We start from the raw sequence: 18,525 nt of genomic DNA on the forward strand, positions 1-18,525 counted from the left end.
TGTACCTTAAGGCAGGAAGGTGGCATGGGCTGAGGACACGGGCTGAGGACACGGGCAACCCTTCTTCCCCAAAAAGTGAGCAGTTTGCACTGTGGATGGAAAAACTTGCACAAAATGGAAGTGACAATGGGAAAACAAATCTCGCTGAATGTCCAGCTACCTCCTATGCTTTCCCTTCATAAAACTGGTGACAGCGATGCCAGACCTGACCAAACTTTCGGGCCACAGCAGGATGCTGATGGGCTGCGCTCGGGATCCCTGCTGGTCCTCGGAGGAGGCTGCGGGTGGGTGGCTGGAAAGCCCCCGGCCGACAAAAGCGCCGGCTCGCCAAAGCCCCTGCCCTGCCGGCGAGCTCGTTTCCTCGGATGCTCCCGGGTTTGTGCAAACGCTCCCCGGGCGTGCTGGGCTCCCGCACGCCCAAAACCCAGCCCCAGCTCCTGCGGCTCCCCCGGGAGCAGCGGCGGTGCGGTCGCCTTCCCCCTCGCCCCGCGGCCCATCGGGGGGCACGGAGCCGCCGGCGGGTGCCGGGGGAGGGGGCTGCCGTCACGTGTGCTCCTTCCTCCCCCTCCTCCTCCTCCTCCTCCTCCCTCTCCGCGGCGGCGGCAGCAGCCGGCAGGGCTCCGCTCCCTTTGTTGCAGCCGGAGGAGCAGCACAAAGGAGCGCGGCCGGGGCACGGCGCGGAGGCGGAGGAGGAGGAGGAGGAGGAGGAAGAGGAGGAAGAGGAGGAGGAGGCAGTAGCAGCAGCAGCAGCAGCAGAGGCGGGGAGGGGGGAGCTCCCTGCTCCCTGCGCCCCTCCCGGGCCAGCCCTGCCGGCTGCCGGCGGCGGCGGGGAGCTGGGGGGGAGCCGGCGGCGGCTGAGGCTCCGTGCGGCCGCCTCGGCGGGGATGCTGAAGGGGTGCCGGGGGCCGGCGGAGAAAGGACGGAGCCGCCCGGGCGGCGCCGCGGGCTCCGCTTGATGCTGCGGGCCTGCCGCCGCCATCCCGCTGCTCCCCGGCCGCCCCTCGCCATGGTGGCGAGCAGCCCGGCCGCCGCCCGGCCGCGACCCCCGCCGCGAGGGGGACCCCCGGGGAGAGGGAGAGGGGGGCCCCCCCTGGCGCTGTGCTACACCTCGGCCCTGCTGCTGCTCGCCCTCTCGGCGCTGCCCGCCGGCCGCGCATCCCACCCCCTGCCCGCCGCCGAGTGCCAGGGCGGCGGCAAGGGGAAAGGCATCAACTGCTCAGGTAAAGCCCACGCGGGGACGTGGGGAGGGGGGCACACAAAGCCGCCCCCCCCCGGCACCAGCCCCGCGGGTGGTGGCGAGAGGGGGACCGGCGGGAGGCAGCCCGGGGGGCGGCGACCCCATCCCCGTGCACACGGCTGGTGGGGCACCCATCCTGCCCTGCCCTTCGTGCTGGGCGAGGCTCAGACACGGGAAAACCCGGGGGGTGCCCCGCTTTGGGTCCCCCCCAGCGGTAGGGGGGTGTTTTATGTGTGTGTGGGAGAGGGTTACAGGGGTGTTTGGGGCTGGGCTCGGTGTAGGGGAGCTGGGCTGGCGCGGCGGCAGCGCATCTTCAGGGATACGGGCTTTGTAAAGTCAGCCGAAGTCAAGGCGTACACCGTAAAGTTTACGTTTTGTTGCAAACACCCCTTTTCCTCCTACAAACCGGCAAGGCGAATCCGTTTTTCCCCGAAAAAAATAAAAATAAAAATAATAAAATAAAATAAATCCCGGTGCTCGCCTCCCCGCCGCTCTTTATAAAACAATGGGCTGCGCACCCGGCGGGAGGGCGGCGGGGCAGGCAGCTCTTCAGCCGTGCCTTCTCCAAGGTGATGAACATCCCCGGTCCCCGCTCCCAGCCCCGCTCCCATTGTCTGAAGCTGGGTGCGGAGGCAGCCGCCGCTCCGAGAGGTTCCCGGAGCCGGCCGGGAGGGGCTCTGAAAGTGCCCGGCAGCTCTCGGGGAAAGGGGGAGCAGCAGAGGGACCTTCCCCCTACCCCGGTCACCTTTTATAATAGGGATAATATCACACTGCTACTAATATAATATTCACAGAGCAGCGCGCATCATCGCAAAATGGTTTTGCAATACAAAAATCGCACTGCTGGTCACTCTCCATAAGCTTATTTGTTCTTAATTTACCCAGGTTTGTCACCCACTGTATTAGTGTGTGATGCCACGGTGCTGCTGTTTTGCCTGAGTTTTTTATTGTTTGTACAAATACCACTTTTTATTAATATTTTTTTTTAAGAGAGTTTAATAGGTTAATGTGCCACTGGCATTAGAGGCTTACCCATCAGAGACATGTGGGTCATTAGAGCAGAGCATGTGCATAAATCAGGGAGATTAAACATGGAAGGCTGATGAAATATACGAGGAAGTTTCTAAGACAATGTGGAACGCACGGATGCCGCTATTTAGAAACCATTACTGAAAGAGGGCTTTCCAACCTGGGATTGGAAAACCGTGTGCTGTATCAAAGACAGTCGGAATGGCACAGTCAAGTGGAAAAAAGGCAGAAGCAAGTGTACATGCTGTATGCGTATGTACGGCAGGCACTAATTTTAGTGTAACTATAAAAATGGGGAAGAGAAATTGCATTTAAAAATACAGCGGTCAGATCCTGCCGCGTGGTAACTGCCTCATGCACAAACGCAGAGTTTCGGTTCTCAACATTAATTTTAAAGGGACTAATATCAACACATAATATCTGGGACAGATTTTCCCCTCACTTGCCTCTGGATGGCTTCATTAACTTTTACTGGAGAAGTTACTCCCCGCAAAGATGACTTTCCTGTATTTACACGTGGGGCCAGACATTGACATTAGCACCATTCTCAGTGGAGTGCTATCACATAGCTTGCTATTTATGCAGAAAGTTATCCTTACAAACTTCATCACTACCTTTTCTTCAAAAATTTAGACTCTCTAAATTAGTGTCCATACCCACAGAAGAACAATTCGTACTTTGCCCATTATTTTGATGTTTTAGTCTATATCAGTTTGGCTGACTGCCCTGGAACAGTTTCTTAAACTTTTAGGGATGACTCCTGAGGCTGTAACATTTTATAATCACTCGATTATGTAGCTACCCTTATTTATTGTTAAATTTTTAGGAAATGTCAAACTCCTCTCCTTAATTCCTCCAGAGTATACTGATAAATAAAGAGTTTGCTGTAACAAAAAAACATCGCGAGGTGGACAACACAGGCAGATGACATGAAAATCAAGACAGCTTTTTCAGCCTCGGTTCTTCCCCTTCTGCACAGGCAGTGCAGTTTAGTCTTTTGTTGAATTATTGTATAATTGCATCATTGCTGGCCAAGGAAAGATCATATAATCGAGTGATTAGAGCAGGAAGCAGAGAATAAAGACATAGCTGAAGTTAATTGATGATGTGGACTTGTATGCATTTGTTTGTCTGTCGATCCCTACTTTGCTAAGCTAGGAAAACTGAAATAGCTCCGTTTTACCTAGTATGTGGTAAAAAACAGAAGTTGGTATTTTTTTTTCTGGAAAAGAGAATAGCCAACAAATTTTAAGGTTTATGTTTTAGAGGTGTTACCTTATTCCCAGCTTTACCTGAGGTCATCTTTTGTAGCACTCCTGCTACTCGCTGACTGTCTATAAGTAGGATGGAGTGATACTGTGATACTTGCACCCCCTCTCGGGTTATGAGCCAGCCTTGTCCTTAATAAAGAACTCCTGTGAACTGCAGGAGGATGTCAAAACATCCCGAGTGTGAAGGTAAGTTCAAAAGGTGGTTAGTTCATGAGCTGCACAGGGGAATTCCCACATTGCATGTGGGAATGTTGAGTTTTAGTCCGGCTGAATCTCCCACGTGAGACACCCTCTGATCGTGTGGCAGCCACAGAGGCTGCAATTTATTATAACTGCCCAAATGTGGAGAATTTCAGTGAGGGGTATGCAGGCTTGACAGGGTGTTTTGTTTTGTTTTTTTTTTTTTTCGGTGCATTGGCTTGGATCTGGGCACCCGGTATTAATTAGCAGTGATATGTTTCTGTTGGTAAGCATTTCAGCTTGTTCCTCCTTCACGTGATCATGTATGCTTGTTTGGGATGATTTCACACGCCTCCTAGGAGTCTCATGGGCCATATGCTGCCCCCAGTTTCTTAAAGTCTCTTTGAGCAACGTGGGTGAAGATAATTTTATCTTAGCTTATTGAGAACTGAATGAGGTCAAGGAAAAATTAAGGACACTTACTCTTTCATTGAATTCATCTTCTGAGGAACATGAATGACTTTCTTTTGCACAACCATAACATCTCTCTAATAGCTCATAGATGGAAACAGATAGAAATTGCAGATTAGAGAGAGGGAAGGGAATGGGTAGACAAAGGAAAGTATCCATCCTGTGAATATGATGGCTGAGAATATGATGTGCTGTTTATTGAGCATAGAAGTATAAGCTGTCAAATAGGCTTGTAAATTTTTGGACAGGACAGCAGAGAAAGCTATATAGGAGCCATCCTTTACCATACATACGTTACCTTAACTTTCAATATGCTTTAGAGAAATGGCTTCTGCCCTGAAGCAGTTCACAGAGTAAATTAGACAGAGAATGTGAAAATAGTAGAAAAAAGAGAGGTGAAGCAGCGAACATGTTGAGCCAGCAGAAGTACGGCAAGCACCAGCAAAACTTGTGTGTTTTGATATTTTAAAATACAGTAGGATGAGAAAGGAGGGGTAGAAATCAGCAGTGGAATTGAATCATCTTAAGGCTGGGCAACAAAAAGGGGGTTCTGAGAAGGGATGGAAGTGGGAGTTATTGACTGGTACATCAGAAGAAGGGAGTAAGGAAACACCATGAGAAAAGATACAAAGCTGAGAAAGGGAGCAAGTCACAAAGGATGGCAAGAATTAGCCATGTTGTATGTTCTTATTTTCAAAGCATGTTTGTGTTTGTGTGTGAACAGAGCTTTAGAGAAAGGAGAAGAGCAACAGGAGATGGCAGATTTCAATGCAGATAAGGCAAGAACATCCAGGAACATGATCATAATCCTGAGCAGTATAACAACAGAAGAGAAAAAAATCACACTAGTTGTTGATTTCTGCACGCCCTCAAAGAGGGAACACTGCATTTAAAGTATGGCTCCTGTCATCTGATCTCCAGACCCTGTAGCTGGAATCCCCAAGCTTATGTTAGCAGAAGAGGCACAGCATAGACAGTTCAAGAAAAAAAAAAATATATATATGTTCAAGACTTGTCTGTGTACTACTTTGATGTGGTGTTTATAACATATTCATACATCTGCTTTAATTAAGGACCAGCAATGAAGAATATGTCATCTACAGTTTGTGTGTGGAGAGCTGGTGGTGCTCTCTAGTCCCTTGCTTCTTGTTCCCTGTGGAGATTATAGGAAATAACAAAAATGGAGGTCACAGACCTCAGACCAAAATAGTGTAATGCTTGGAATATCTTGCCTTGGTAGAAACCATCTCTGCTCAGACATGGCCCTTGCCTTTGCTACTTCTGCTTCCTTGCAAAAGGGTGTGTCAGTGACAGATAGAGACACTGAGAATTTTAAAAAGTATCTGCCAAAAACTAAATGAACAAGAAGCCAGTAAGGTTAGAAGCACAACATTTGGGGCACAACCTCTAAGTGTCTAAGCAGTTTCCTAGGGAGATGACTATTCCATCACCAGTGCAAGGGTTTCTGTCCTAGGAGCTCTAAGATATGTCAGCACTGAGGAGAAGGCACACTTTCAAAAATACTATCTACTATTATCGGCTAATTACAGTCTTATAGTTCAAACCAGGATAAAATGTCACTATTTTCTGGTGCATTGCCAATTATGTATGAGCTTTTCAGCTGAAAGCTTCGTTTTTTTTTTTTTTTTTTCCTAAGGATAAGGCAGAGTCTAAAGCAACTCACATTGGTACATCTACTCTGCAAGGTGAAGACTTCAGTGGTTTGGCCAAAATGAGTTTTGCATATGCTCTTTCTGAGTCTGGGCTTTTGTGCTGTCTGAAGCTTGAGCCCATCTCCTGTCCCCATGGTGCAAGGGAAGAGCTGGATAAGAGCATGAAGCTGCCTTGGCCCTGCCTGTGCCCCACCCACCTGGCACACGTGAAGATGGATGTGGGTGGCTGTAAACCTCAGGCACTGATAGTCATGGGAGCTTGGCCTCAGATTTGTGCCTAAGCTCAGCCAGAATCAGATGTGGCCTCAGGACTGGCTTTTATCTGTGTTTGTTTTGGTGTGTCATTTTAAAGTACACAAGGCCAAAAGAATTTGTGTTAATGGTCAGAAGCCAGGTTGGCAAGAATGTAAAAACAGGTTGGGGGAACAGGTTCAGGTAAATTAGCATAACAGTTTTAAGAAATACATGTCTTGTTTGTTTGTTTGCATAGCTAAACTTGATCTAAAATGGTATACGCAACTTGAGTAATCAGTTATTTTTTCTAAGATACTATGACTTATGTTCCCACAGATGAATTATAACAGTCTAGCCAAGTAAACTGTGATATGTGTTTGTGCCAACTGAACTTCTGAAATAAATGATCTAGACTCAGTCAGGTTACATATCACTTTGAGAAACTATCATAAGGCATGAATATAAATCAGTCTTAAGTAAAAAGTAAAAACAATGATTAAAAAGAGAAATTAAAACTCAGACAGTAACATGCACATATCTGTTTCCCCTTAGTGTAATTATTTAGCCATGAAATGTCCTTGCAATGCAGATTCGTATGCTGATTAAAGAGTTGAAAGGTAATTAATGTGGAATTGAAAGTGTCAGAATAGCAGAAAATCATCTCATAACAGGTGTCACTCCATCATTTGCACTAGTGGGAACTGATGGCCTGATGGAGCAATTGAGGCTTGACTGAAGGGACTGGATAGGTTCCAATTTCTTTACTGTTTCTTGAAAAAAGGAAAAGAGGAGCTATGTTTGTCATGGCAAATATTGCCAAAAGAACCTTCTTCTTGTACTGAGATCTGTCACATAATTCGTGTTACAGGGAAAACAAAAAGTGTCTTTCTTAAGACCAATCTATTGCTGTTGATGTGAGGATAAGTGTTTTGTCCTTATGGCCTGATGGTGTTCTTCTAAAATTGGCAGTACAGCGGATAAAGTGAAGAGTTAATATTTACGTGGATGTGGAAGGAAGGGGGAAAAAAAAAAAAAAAAAAAAAGTATGAAGGCAGACAATCCAACAGATACTGACAAGAGCAATCCAACAGATACTGACAAGAGGCTTGATTCACCTTTTCCTTATAAAGCGATGGTCACATTCCACCAGTGATCAGTAAACTGAAAGTGCTCATGGCTTTTACAGCCTGTGGCCAGACGTTAGCATGTCCACAGAGAGGATAGAAGCAGTAGTTTCCAGAATAACTACAGATGTAGCTTCTAGGGAAAAAAAAATGTTGAGCACCAGGGATGTTGAAAAAGGATCAATTTTTCTGATTCTAGATGACTGCTTATCCTTCCTGGTAAGTCCCTACAGATGCTATAGAACAAAAGTGGAGATGGAGGACGTGTTGGTATTTTTGAGATAAAATCCTGTCTTGTCATAAGCATTCAACAGTATCCAACAGAGATGAAGACAAAGGACGTTCTAAGTAAATTATTCTATATATAAATATATATAATATATATATCATAAGAATAGCTTAATAAATAAGAAAATTATAATTGTAATTATAATTAAAATTATCTGCTATAAACTAAATAATTCTCTCTAATCTAAATGTTGCAGTTTATTCTTGTGTCATCTTGAAATTCTAACAATTCAGAAATCCAGAGAAATACAGGAACGAAAAGAGGAAGGGTGTGAGAGAGTGGTGTTGTATTCTGTGGAGCTCCTTAGTGTGTAGAGAAGAGCATGTTGCACTAAATAAGTCCACAGTAAATTTCATTATACGAAACCATTTCTTGACAAAATGGTTCTTCTTTTTGTAATACTTTTCTTCCAGAAAAGGATAGGAAGATAGAGACAAAATCTGGTTAGGAGTAAGTTCAGCAATCAAAATTGCCATCTGATGAAATTAAAGTTTCCTGGAGAACCTCATATCTGCTCCTTTGTCTTGATGAACAGCTACAACATATCTTTAGTTCCAATTTCCTTCACAGCTGGCTTCATGGGGCTTTGAGGGCAGAATTATTTCCTCTTGTATTATTAGGGAGATATATAGTAGCACCATTAGTTATTTAAATGTTTGGACTTCATTGGTCATATGTTCTTCAAATTGTTTTTTGTTTTTTATATTATTTTATTTTATTTTATTTTAAAGAAAAAATGGCAGGTCTGTTTATTCTTTTTGAGATCCTTACCAAGGAATATTTGTCTTGTGAGAAACTGGGAGCAAGACTGCAGTGAAACTCTTGGAGCCTCTGCTGGGTGGCCAGAGACGTTCTCTTCTTCCTGGCCCTCTCATGTCCCCAGACCCAGCTGGGTAGGGGCTGGGACACTGAAGAGGCGTTTGCCTAAATTTTGCAGAGGGGCATTTCTCTGTTCCGGATACCAAGTTAGTGGTACACTGATATCAAAGTTGCCGTAAAAAAGCCTTACTGGTCACAGTGTGTTTTTGTGAGGAGGCGGTGTTTAACTAGCAAATCAGGATTTATTTTAGGATAATTTAAATTCTAATTATAGTAGACAATTTCTAAGGGCTGAAAAGACAAGTCTTTTCTGGTAATAGATTATGTGTTACAGCAACAGTGTTTAAAGGATCTGGTTCAAAATAAAATTAAATCCTTGTAATGCCTCTTTTTTGACTTAGTATTATAAAAATAAATTTAGTTGCAATTACAGTCTTGAAACAGTCACATTATATAACGGTGTTCAAGCTGGCAGGATCCTCATCCACGCTTCAAAAATAGTGTTAATTAAGACCAGCAGGAAAACATGCGAAAATGAAAGGGGAGAAAAACAAGAACAAGACAGAACTGTCAGTAAGTTTTCTGAAGGGGATTTTTTCTTTTCTGTAGCTGACATATCCTCCCTGTGTCAGCTTTTACCAGGCTGGGACCTTGCTATATACACCTCTAGATCTTCAAAAGGCGCGAACAGGCTGTGTGTTTTCCAGCCTTGTAGAGCATCCCGCTAGGCACAGCTGATGAAGAAGAGCAATGAGCTTGGCAAGCAAGCATGCAGGTGGTCAGGATGTGGAGCATCTCTTCTTCAGTCTGGTCTGGAGGCAAAGCCTTGGTGGGCAGCCCCGTTTCAGCTACCTGGCCTGCTGGCCGGTGACAGCTGGGTTCCTCAAGGCAAGACCCTGGGAGGTCTCCTCTGCCTCACACCGACCACATGGGACCAGCGTGAGAGCAGATGGAGGCAGCTGGGTGAGCCAGAGACCAGGCAAACTCCAGTTAATCTGCCCTTGAGTGCTGTAGTGTGAGATGAGCAAGAAATGCTTAACATTAGGAACTCCAACTGCTTCACCCCAGACCCAGCCCTTCTGATTTCCCAGACGGACACATTGCAGACCAGTTCCAGCAGCTCGCAATGTTCACCTACTGCAGGCCAAAACACTTGCTTCAGGTGTGCTTACCCCTAGTAAATCCTGTGACACAGTATCTGATGACGCAAGAAGTAGCACCTAGCCCACAATGAAACTGTGCTGTCACATCTACTTGCATATGACTATAGAAAACCTCATATAAACACACTTCAGCAGCAGGTGAGGAAGTGTTTCGTTGCCTAAACCTGGAGCATAGAGAAGTGTTTGTTGAACATTACAGCAGCTTGACTTGCTCTCCTATTCAGAGACTGGTTCACATATGGTTTCACACGTAACTACAAAGAATGAGTGATTAGATAAGCATCATTTGCAGAAGCTGCTGAATTTCCTCCAAAATTTTAGTACAAACAAGAATCTTCACAAACGCTGCATAAAAGTTTGAGATCTGGGCTAGCTCAAGGTGTCAGTGCATACGCAGAAAATGCCAAAAATAGACCAGGCATACAAAATGAGAGAATGCTTTTGAAAATGTAAGTTTTAATCTTTAAGGTGACTAAGCTACGAGGCCAAGATACAAAGTCAGTAGGTGGTTGGTGGAGACATCTCAAACAGTGTTTTCAACAGGTATTTCCATAAAAAGGTTGATACAAATTTGTCTGGATAGCAGTTTGTTGCTTTAAAACTTGGGGAAGCATTGATCTAATTAAATCTTTACGTTTTGCTAATTAGCATTGACTCTGATTGTGTGTGCCTTTTTCCGATCCCTCGGGGAGAGGCAGAGGTCAGGGCATTGTGCCAAGTGGGTTCTCCAGGGCAGAGGGGAGCAGCAAAACATCCTTTGAAAACATAAAGGGATCCCCCTGAGCCACAATGCCAGGTGTAGTGTTGGCAGATGAGTTGTTACTTTCCTGAAATATGGTGTTTTAGGATAGTTTTTCCTTCATCCTCCATTTCTCGTGGAAGTTTACTGTGAGTTTTGCAAGGCAGAGTTCCTTTTTCCTGTCTTGGTTGGGAGCATCATTTTGTGAAAGTATAATTTCAGGGTTATAAAAGTGAAAAATAAATAAGCAGGCTCAGGTTAAGGTTATAGAACAGTTTTCTCATGCAAAACATGGATTGAGAAGGCCATTTGTTTAATTGTATTTCATCTCTAGTTATCTGCAAAGCTTGTCCTTTTGTTTGCTTGTCCATATAGTTATGCCTACAAAGAATGCCTTTGTGAAAATAGGCGTATGTGCTTGAAATGTACAAAATCAGGTCTGAGATTTAAGAAATACTCTTTTTCTTGTCACAAACTAGTGGCTGTTGTAGGTAGGAAACAAAAATTTTGGCTAGAAGAAGCAGAGAACAGCTGTCTTATTTTTTGTTTGTTTGTTTGTTTTTGCTAAAGAGAGAAGAGGTATATCATTATCTCAGTGCTCTTTGTTAAAATCCTGTCTGTAGTGTAGAAGAGTTATCCAGGTGAGAGAACACAACCTCCACATTTGCAAGTGATATTCACGCTGCTGGCTGAGCAAACAAAGAGGAACTGTGGAACCAGGCTCAGAATTTGAGTGTTTTGGGTGATTTATCTACCAGATGGTAAATGCAGTCCAACGTAAAAAATTAGTCTGGGAGCAAGGAATCAATCATCCAGCACACTGGTCAGGAAAGGGATTTGGGTGTTATAGCAGAAAAATTAATGAGCTGGCAATCCACTGCAGAGCGGCATTAAAACAAAAAGATACTACACTGTAATAAAAGAGTCCTCACACAGAAGACAAAAGAGATGAACGTAATGCTTTATTAGACACTTGATAAGCCTAATCTATAGCAGTGTATTACAAAAATAAAAAAATAAAAATCCTAAATCATTCAAACATAATGATTAAATAGTTCAGTAGTGAAACCTGCAAATAAGAGTTAATGTAGGAACATGAAGTTTTTTACTGCCTTCACATTTGTTTCCCAAATACGTAGTCTGTTGTGTCAAAGGGATTACGTATTGGTATTCTATATTGCAGAAATGTATTTCTGTGCTATTTAAAGTCACAGTAAAATGCATTCAGAATTATCTAAAAAAAAATATGTAAAAGGTACCAATACTACTTGTAGAATAAGTATTTCTTTCTATAAACATCTTGAAAATATGTCTCCAGCCTCTTTCAGTTACTTAAGCTACAAGAGTTCAGCATACTGACACTCGAACAACCAAAAGATCCCCATGACTTTTCTCTGATTTTTCATGAGGAGTCTTCAGCTAGAAGGACTGCGGAAAGGTGGTTCCTGTGTTCAGTTTCCACTTTTATTTATTTTATTTTATTTTATTTTATTTTATTTTATTTCATTTTATTTCATTTTATTTTATTTTATTTTATTTTATTTTATTTTATTTTATTTTATTTTATTTTATTTTATTTTATTTTATTTTTAATTCAGGGGATTGGGTGTAAGTTAGGCATCTGGGGAGGTGATGCGATGTGCAGGCTTCTTCTGGGGGGATGAAGAGCAGCAGCAGGACTGAGCCTTGCTGGTGTGGGGCTTCTTGCCACAGGTGGATCCCATCTGAAGCCTGAGGCAGCAATGTGACTTCTGTGATAGCTGGTAGCTGGAAGAAGTGGGTTGGAAAGTCCCTCTCTTCTACTTCAAAAAGCCACATGAAAGAAGTAGGTAGGAAAGTAGGTTGGTTCTACTACAGAAAGCTACCTGAAACTGCTCTCATGTGTCCTCCATTTTATTATTTTATTAACCACTTCTCTTTCTAAAAACAGAGAAGGAGATAAGAAGATACGAATTCTTTGGTGCCTCTCTGTCCTCCAATTTTGTTTCTTCTTTGGTGTTTCTATTTGTTTTTTCTTGGAGGTCGGGGGTGGTATGTTGGTTAACAGCTAGCGAAGCACACAACAAAAATTTTGTCCCTGGACATCATATCAACATAGTACCCAGATTTTCTTTCACTTAGTTGGTGTTTCCTGTTTTTTGTTTTTGTTTTTAAATTATTCATGGAGAAAGGTTTCTACAAACACAGGGGCAAGAAAGGAGCTGACTGTCTGACTACAGAAACAGAGAAGTGAAACCCACTACCGATGGTATTTTTTTCAGAGTGCTAATCACTGCTTAAAATCAACAAGAGCTCCTAGATCATAGTCCCTGTGATTTATCTATGTACAGAAAAACAAACAAACAAACAGATTTATCTATGTACAGAGTAAGCAGGAAGAACCTGCAAATATTAGTCTCATAGAGCTGTACTGATTAAGGATGTAGAAATACTTAATGATTTTCCATAGGCTTTTACAGGAGTTGTAGCAAAACCTATACTCTAAGGGATGGACTCAATTGCCTACATTTTTCGCAGACAGAAAGACATTTTTGCCTTAAAATTATGCAGGGCATGTCAAAGTAGCTTCTGATACTGTGCTGGGTTATCCTTATGCAGCTTCAGTGCACTAGGTTCAGCCTTAGTGTAAATAGCAGCTATACCTCTGCCTCTGGTTGTTTATCTTGAGGCTGAAATTGGCCTTTTACTTCTTCTCAGTTATATGGGTGTGAGACAAAGGGCAGAATTTAGCCACATGCATATTTACATACAGGGATTTCTGCCTCCTCCTCTCCCCCCATATTTGTATGAAAAATTGTTGGCTGTATGTTCCTGTCGTTTTGGAGGGGCACAACATTGTTGAAGAGGGCTGAGCAAAGGCTGCGGGCTGAGGGTGCCTACGGCCCTGCATTTGAACAGAAAAGGCAGGTTAAATTCAGACTGGCACAGGATCTATTAGTGCTGTTGCAGCGACATGATTCAGAGCAGATGCAGTTGTACATCTGTGATCCTGGTCTTGTGCCCCCTTTCCCCCTCTCCCTGACTTGCTGTATGAGGGGGGAGGAAGGGACTCCCCTCCTTGCACACTGGGCTGAATGTTGGAGGACACCTGGCAAAACCTCAATGTCCTTTTCTGCCTCTAAATGAGGGCAAAATGAGAACCAACAAGTTTCTTGAATCTCTGCTGTAAAGCAGGTAATAGAAGCTAATTTATGGCAATTAGGAAGCCTCCCTCAAGAGCTGTAAGCTGACACTGGGCACGTTTTGGCACAGGCTGCTCACACCGTGCTCCTCAGCCCTGGGAACCACAGGGAAGACAACTCATGAGCTGGCTAATCCAGCGTTACATTTGCTGAGGGAATCCCCAGTGGGGAAGAGTGAATAATTTCCACCTGCTTTGTGCTGCATGAGTGGCACGACAGGAACGAAGGCAATCGATGAATGTATTTGAAGAAGAGGCAGGATCTTGGCCATATTTTAAATAAAGCCTATTTCTTTGTCCGAAATGAGGGGTGTCACAGCACCTGGTCGTGTTGGCTGACTCGCCCAGCTGGTGGGCAACAGAGTCCGTCAGCTCTCTGTACCTGTAACCCTGGTGGCAACCAGGCACGACGTGTGGATCCCATGCTGTGGCATGGCTATAAATTCCCAGCCCCTGAAAATCCTCTTGAGACCATCAGAGGGGGTTAGCAGAAGCTTCAGGAATCATATTTCTCCTTGCATTTCGGTAAGGATAAACGAGCAAGCAGGAAGGAATTATTAGCTATAGATTTAGCTGACAAGACTCTCCACGGGAGGTAAACGTATTTCAGTAAGCCGAACAACTCCTCAGCAGTGATTTGGTTTTTTTTGAAAGTGTAATGCAGTTGTTAAAGTTTGAAAGCAGCAGGGCTTGTGACTTGGCTCTTTCCTGGTCCGTAACTTACTGGTATTACAAGAACTCATTAAGTAGCCTGAATGAGCGACCAGGGGCTTGTTTGTTTGTTTTCTCCCCATGACTTTTATGTCACTGATGGTTCTGTTACTTTTCCAGGGTTTTCCTGAATGCTTAATTATGGTTTTCAAAACCAGCCCTAAATAGCGTAGTGTATGGGTGTTTGGAGGAGAGAGTTTATGCAAATCTAATTATTCTCCAGCACTATTCATAGTGTTTATATTTTGGGGATATTATACAAGAGTTAATTTATTTCATTTCTCTGTATACAAAATAAGATTCTGTTGCTACGTTTACATAGGTACGTGTATCATAAGAATACATTGCAATAATTTTTTAATTTACAGATCTGTTAAGGGATTCTAATGAGACCAAACTGCAAGGGGAAACTGAATTTTTTGTATTAATTTGAAAACTAGCAGATTCAACTGTTACATTTTAATCTCATAAATGGAAAATACTCTCTTGTTGGAATTAGCTTCCGTATAATATTCTGAAAATAAAAAGGTACTTCATCTTTCATTTGAAATCAGTAGCTACTTAAGGTATTTTTATAAATTCTTGATTTTAATGTAGACTGGCTGGGCCCATAGAGAGCCAAAGGTATAATTCCCTCTAATTAAGTTTTCAAGTGTATCCCTGTTGTTTCCTTCTTGAAAAGGTCCATAGCTTTAGAACAGTCAATTCTGGGATTAAAATCTTTCAGAACACAAACACGGCAACGTCCTTGAGTTTTTTCTTTGGTTAGGTAACTCACACTTTTAAGTCCATTTTTCATGTCCTATATCTAGCTAAGTTCTGTAACTCACCCAGAAATAGGCGTTTCTTCCTGTGCTTTTAGATAGACAGGTAATATTTGCATAAAAGATGCTGCTGTACAGGCTGACTGCCATGCTGACAGTCAGTCTTCCATATGCCTGGAGGAGATCTCCTGTGTTGTTGAACCATTGTGGTCACTATTTCTGCACTGAAGCCTACTCCTCAGAATTGTCCATTTCTTTCTTATTGATCTTAAAACGCACTATTTGCTTAACCATCTATTATCAATTGATTGTTTTTTAAAAAGCTTAATAAGAAGCATATTTTAAAGAAATTGAATGAAAAGGATAGACTTTAGGGACATTATTGTAAGAATATCTTGCTCTGATAGCTTCTGTTCAGAAATTTCAGTAACTTTTTTGATGTATTTTCTAAGATGTCTAAAACTTGCACATGGACCAGAGTAGTCTGAAAACTGCTGTGCACATTTGTTTAAATCAATGTTTGGGTGAAAATTTGGATGTTAGGAAAATAATGTACTAGCGTATTTAGATTTTTTTAACAGAGTTTGATGCATTCACTGAACAACTTCCACTGATGTGAGATATCACATCCCATTTGAATCATTTTGAGGAAGAAAACAGACAAACAAACAGAAACTAAACCAAACCCAAAAGCATCTAGGCAATGAGAAAAGCCCAATTAGTGAACATGTCTGGAAAGTCTGATTTGAGCAACTTGTCTAGCATTGCATAAGGGCATAAGAATTACATTTGCTCAAACAAAACTAATTTGGGAATCTTTTTCTGACTACTTGATTTGTTCTTTCATTATGGCTTACCATAACTTCCTTTAAAAAGAAAATTAAAAAAAAAAGAAAAAAGAAAAAAGAAAAGGGCAACTCTTCCCATCTGCAGCTAGGGAAAATACAGAAATTTCATAGGGGAGGCTGATTTTTAAATGGCTGTGAGCAAGGTTAAAACCATTATATACTGGCAAAGACCTCTCACTTGAATTAATGGCATAATGGGTACCATTGAAAGTAGTTCTCGTATGTCAACCAGCACCTGAAAAAGAGAATTTTTCTATACACTGGCTTGAAAGCAAAGACCTTGCAATCCCCTTCTCTCTGTCAAGGCCTGGGATCAAGTGTATTGCAAACCTCTTTTGACAGCCTACAGTTTCAGGTGAATGTGTTGGATTTTCATCTAGTAGAAAATGATGGTCTGAGCTTTGGAAAACCCAAGCCCAAATTAGGGTATGGTTTTATGGAGAGTTGCCATTGCCCATGGTTCCACCCTCCTGCTGCTGGCTGTGCATCCCACCACAGGCCTTGTCCCACCTCAGCCTTTAGTAAACCCTGCTCTCAACCAAGACCCCTCAATAAGAAGTGGCACACCGCTAATGCAGCAAAGAGTGGGTATTTTCTTCTCTCAGTGTTATTAGTGGCAACCTGACTGCAGTGATGAGTGCCAGATGAGACAGGGCCATGAGGTGGAGAGCGGAGAGAGGTAAAGAGGAGGATTGTGGCCTTGTTCCCATTAGCACCAGGCAGCAGCCTGCAAAACCATATCCTCACTGCACCTAGAAAAAAAAATGCAATTGCTATAGGTGCCAGTATATTGTCTTATGCCATAGGTTCTCATTGCTACGCTGAAATAATAGATTTCCGTATTTCTTCCTGCATAATGGGCAGAAAGCTTGTGAAGTCAAGATCTTATCGTTCTGAAGATGGGCAGTCTGTGGGGGGCGTCTGTGGGGTGTGCATGGGGCCACATTGCCAAAGAAACTTCCTGCAGTTTGTCAGTGTAACTGAAGATTTTCAGACATAAAAGGTTTGTCCCCACTTTTCAGAGTCTTACATAGCCAGCATAAAAGCACTGTGTATGATTCATTTAATTCGCCTTGTTCTTCATGTTACACTCCACTAAATACACTTACTTTTATTTCTGCCATTCCACATGGCAGAATTTATCTGCAAGAAAGGAATTTAACTGCAAGAAAGCTTTTATAGACAGGGCGAAGCAGCAAAACACTAGGCAGGAATCTAATGCAAGATGTTAAGCACCGTCTTTCCGGAAATCAAGGAGCAATTAAACTTCTTATTCCACTAAAGAACTTGAAACCTGTAAAGTAATACGGTAGCGTAATGGGAAGCAGCGCTTAATGAGCTTATGCAGTTACTGCAAGTTAAAAACAGTTGCATGTTTGGCAAACAAAATACTGAGAATACATTATCATTAAACGGTGGTGATAATGTAGTCAAAACAATAGCAAAATACATAAGCTTCACAGAGCTATTAAAATTACTGTATCTTCTATGAGGAGCAAAAACCAGCTAAGAAAACAAAACACAGCTGTAGTAAAAACAAAAACAAAACCCAACCCAAACCAAACCAAAACATGGCATTAAACCAGAAAAGCATGCAAGCTAATGAAAAAGAGCAATCAAGTTCACCTGGGATAGGAAAGAAAAAAAAATAAAGAAGAAGAAAAAAAAAAGAAGGAAAGAAAAGAAACATACTATAAACCTTTTATCTCAGAGGAATCCTCTTTTTGAGTGTTAGCCTCTCCGGAAACGTGCTCAGTGGGAGATTTTAATCACCGAATCAAACAAGTAATAGAAACATTAATGATTCCTAACCTGCTCAAACTCAGCATCTCTTGGGTCTGCTTCATCTTCTGAACTTACAAGATGTGCATCTGCCAGCTTGACTTGAGAGCATGAAACTTGAGGCACAAAGCAGGCTTTTTCTGAGAGCTGTGTGAACCCTCTCCCTTCAGCAAGGCAGATGATTTGAAACACAACATGAAGCATAGAGGCTTTTCCCTTGTGTTTATGGAAACAGCCTTCCCTGCTGGACCATAAGGAAACTGAAGACAGGGTGGCTGTATTGTCCTTCCACTCCTGTCCCTTCCAGTCCAGCTCCAACTGTCTGTCTGTCCCACCTGTATTTTCTTGGCTTAAAAGGAAGACCACTGTGGGAGATGGTGTCAGAAGGTTGAATGAAGGATTTCACCTCGACCACTCTCCCTTCTGACCCTTCCTTCATGGAAGAAAATGAGCTGGGTCAAGCCTGATCTGCCCTTCAAAAATCACTGCAGACTGCTCCTGCTAGCCTTCCTGTCCTTCCTGTCTTCAGAGATGGATCCTGAGAGGACGTTCTCCAGGGAATTTTTCAGGGGCTGAGGTGAGGCAGACCACCTGATTGTTCCCTAGGTCCTCTTCCTTGACCTCCCTAAAGCTGGGAATTATGTTAGCTTTTTCCCAGTCATCAGGGACCTCCCCCTACAACCTTGATTTTTCACGGGTGATTGATACCAGCCTTGCAGCCACATCAGTCAAATCCTGTCAGGTCCTTGGGTGAAACCCATCTGGCCTGATGGAGCTGAACATACCCAATTTTTCCGAGTAGTCTCTAACCTATTGCTCCTTTGCCGTTGGCTGTCCCTCGTTTTTTTCTGAACAGTGTTGATACCTGCTGGGATTTGAGAACAAGATTTGTCTATGAAGACTTCTAAGACAAAAAGGACACCAAGTGCTTCAGCCTGTTCTTTGATGCCTATTGCTTCTCTCTTCCCCATCCATCAACAGACAAATTTTTTTCCTGAAATTCCTCTTGC

General features: G+C 43.1%; 1 protein-coding gene across 1 annotated transcript in view; it reads left to right on the plus strand.

Moving 5' to 3' along the window:
* Positions 1-862: 862 nt before the first annotated feature.
* TMEFF1 (transmembrane protein with EGF like and two follistatin like domains 1) overlaps positions 863-18,525 on the plus strand; it is a 124,383-nt gene continuing 106,720 nt past the window's right edge. Inside the window, exon 1 of the mRNA XM_084508636.1 lies at positions 863-1,220. Within this exon, the coding sequence (XP_084364762.1) occupies positions 956-1,220 (265 nt within the window). The 5' untranslated portion in view covers positions 863-955. The remainder of the gene's footprint in view (positions 1,221-18,525) is intronic.

Source organism: Aythya ferina (genome assembly GCF_964211825.1).
Source record: "Aythya ferina genome assembly, chromosome: 2".
Classification (NCBI taxonomy): Eukaryota; Metazoa; Chordata; class Aves; order Anseriformes; family Anatidae; genus Aythya; species Aythya ferina.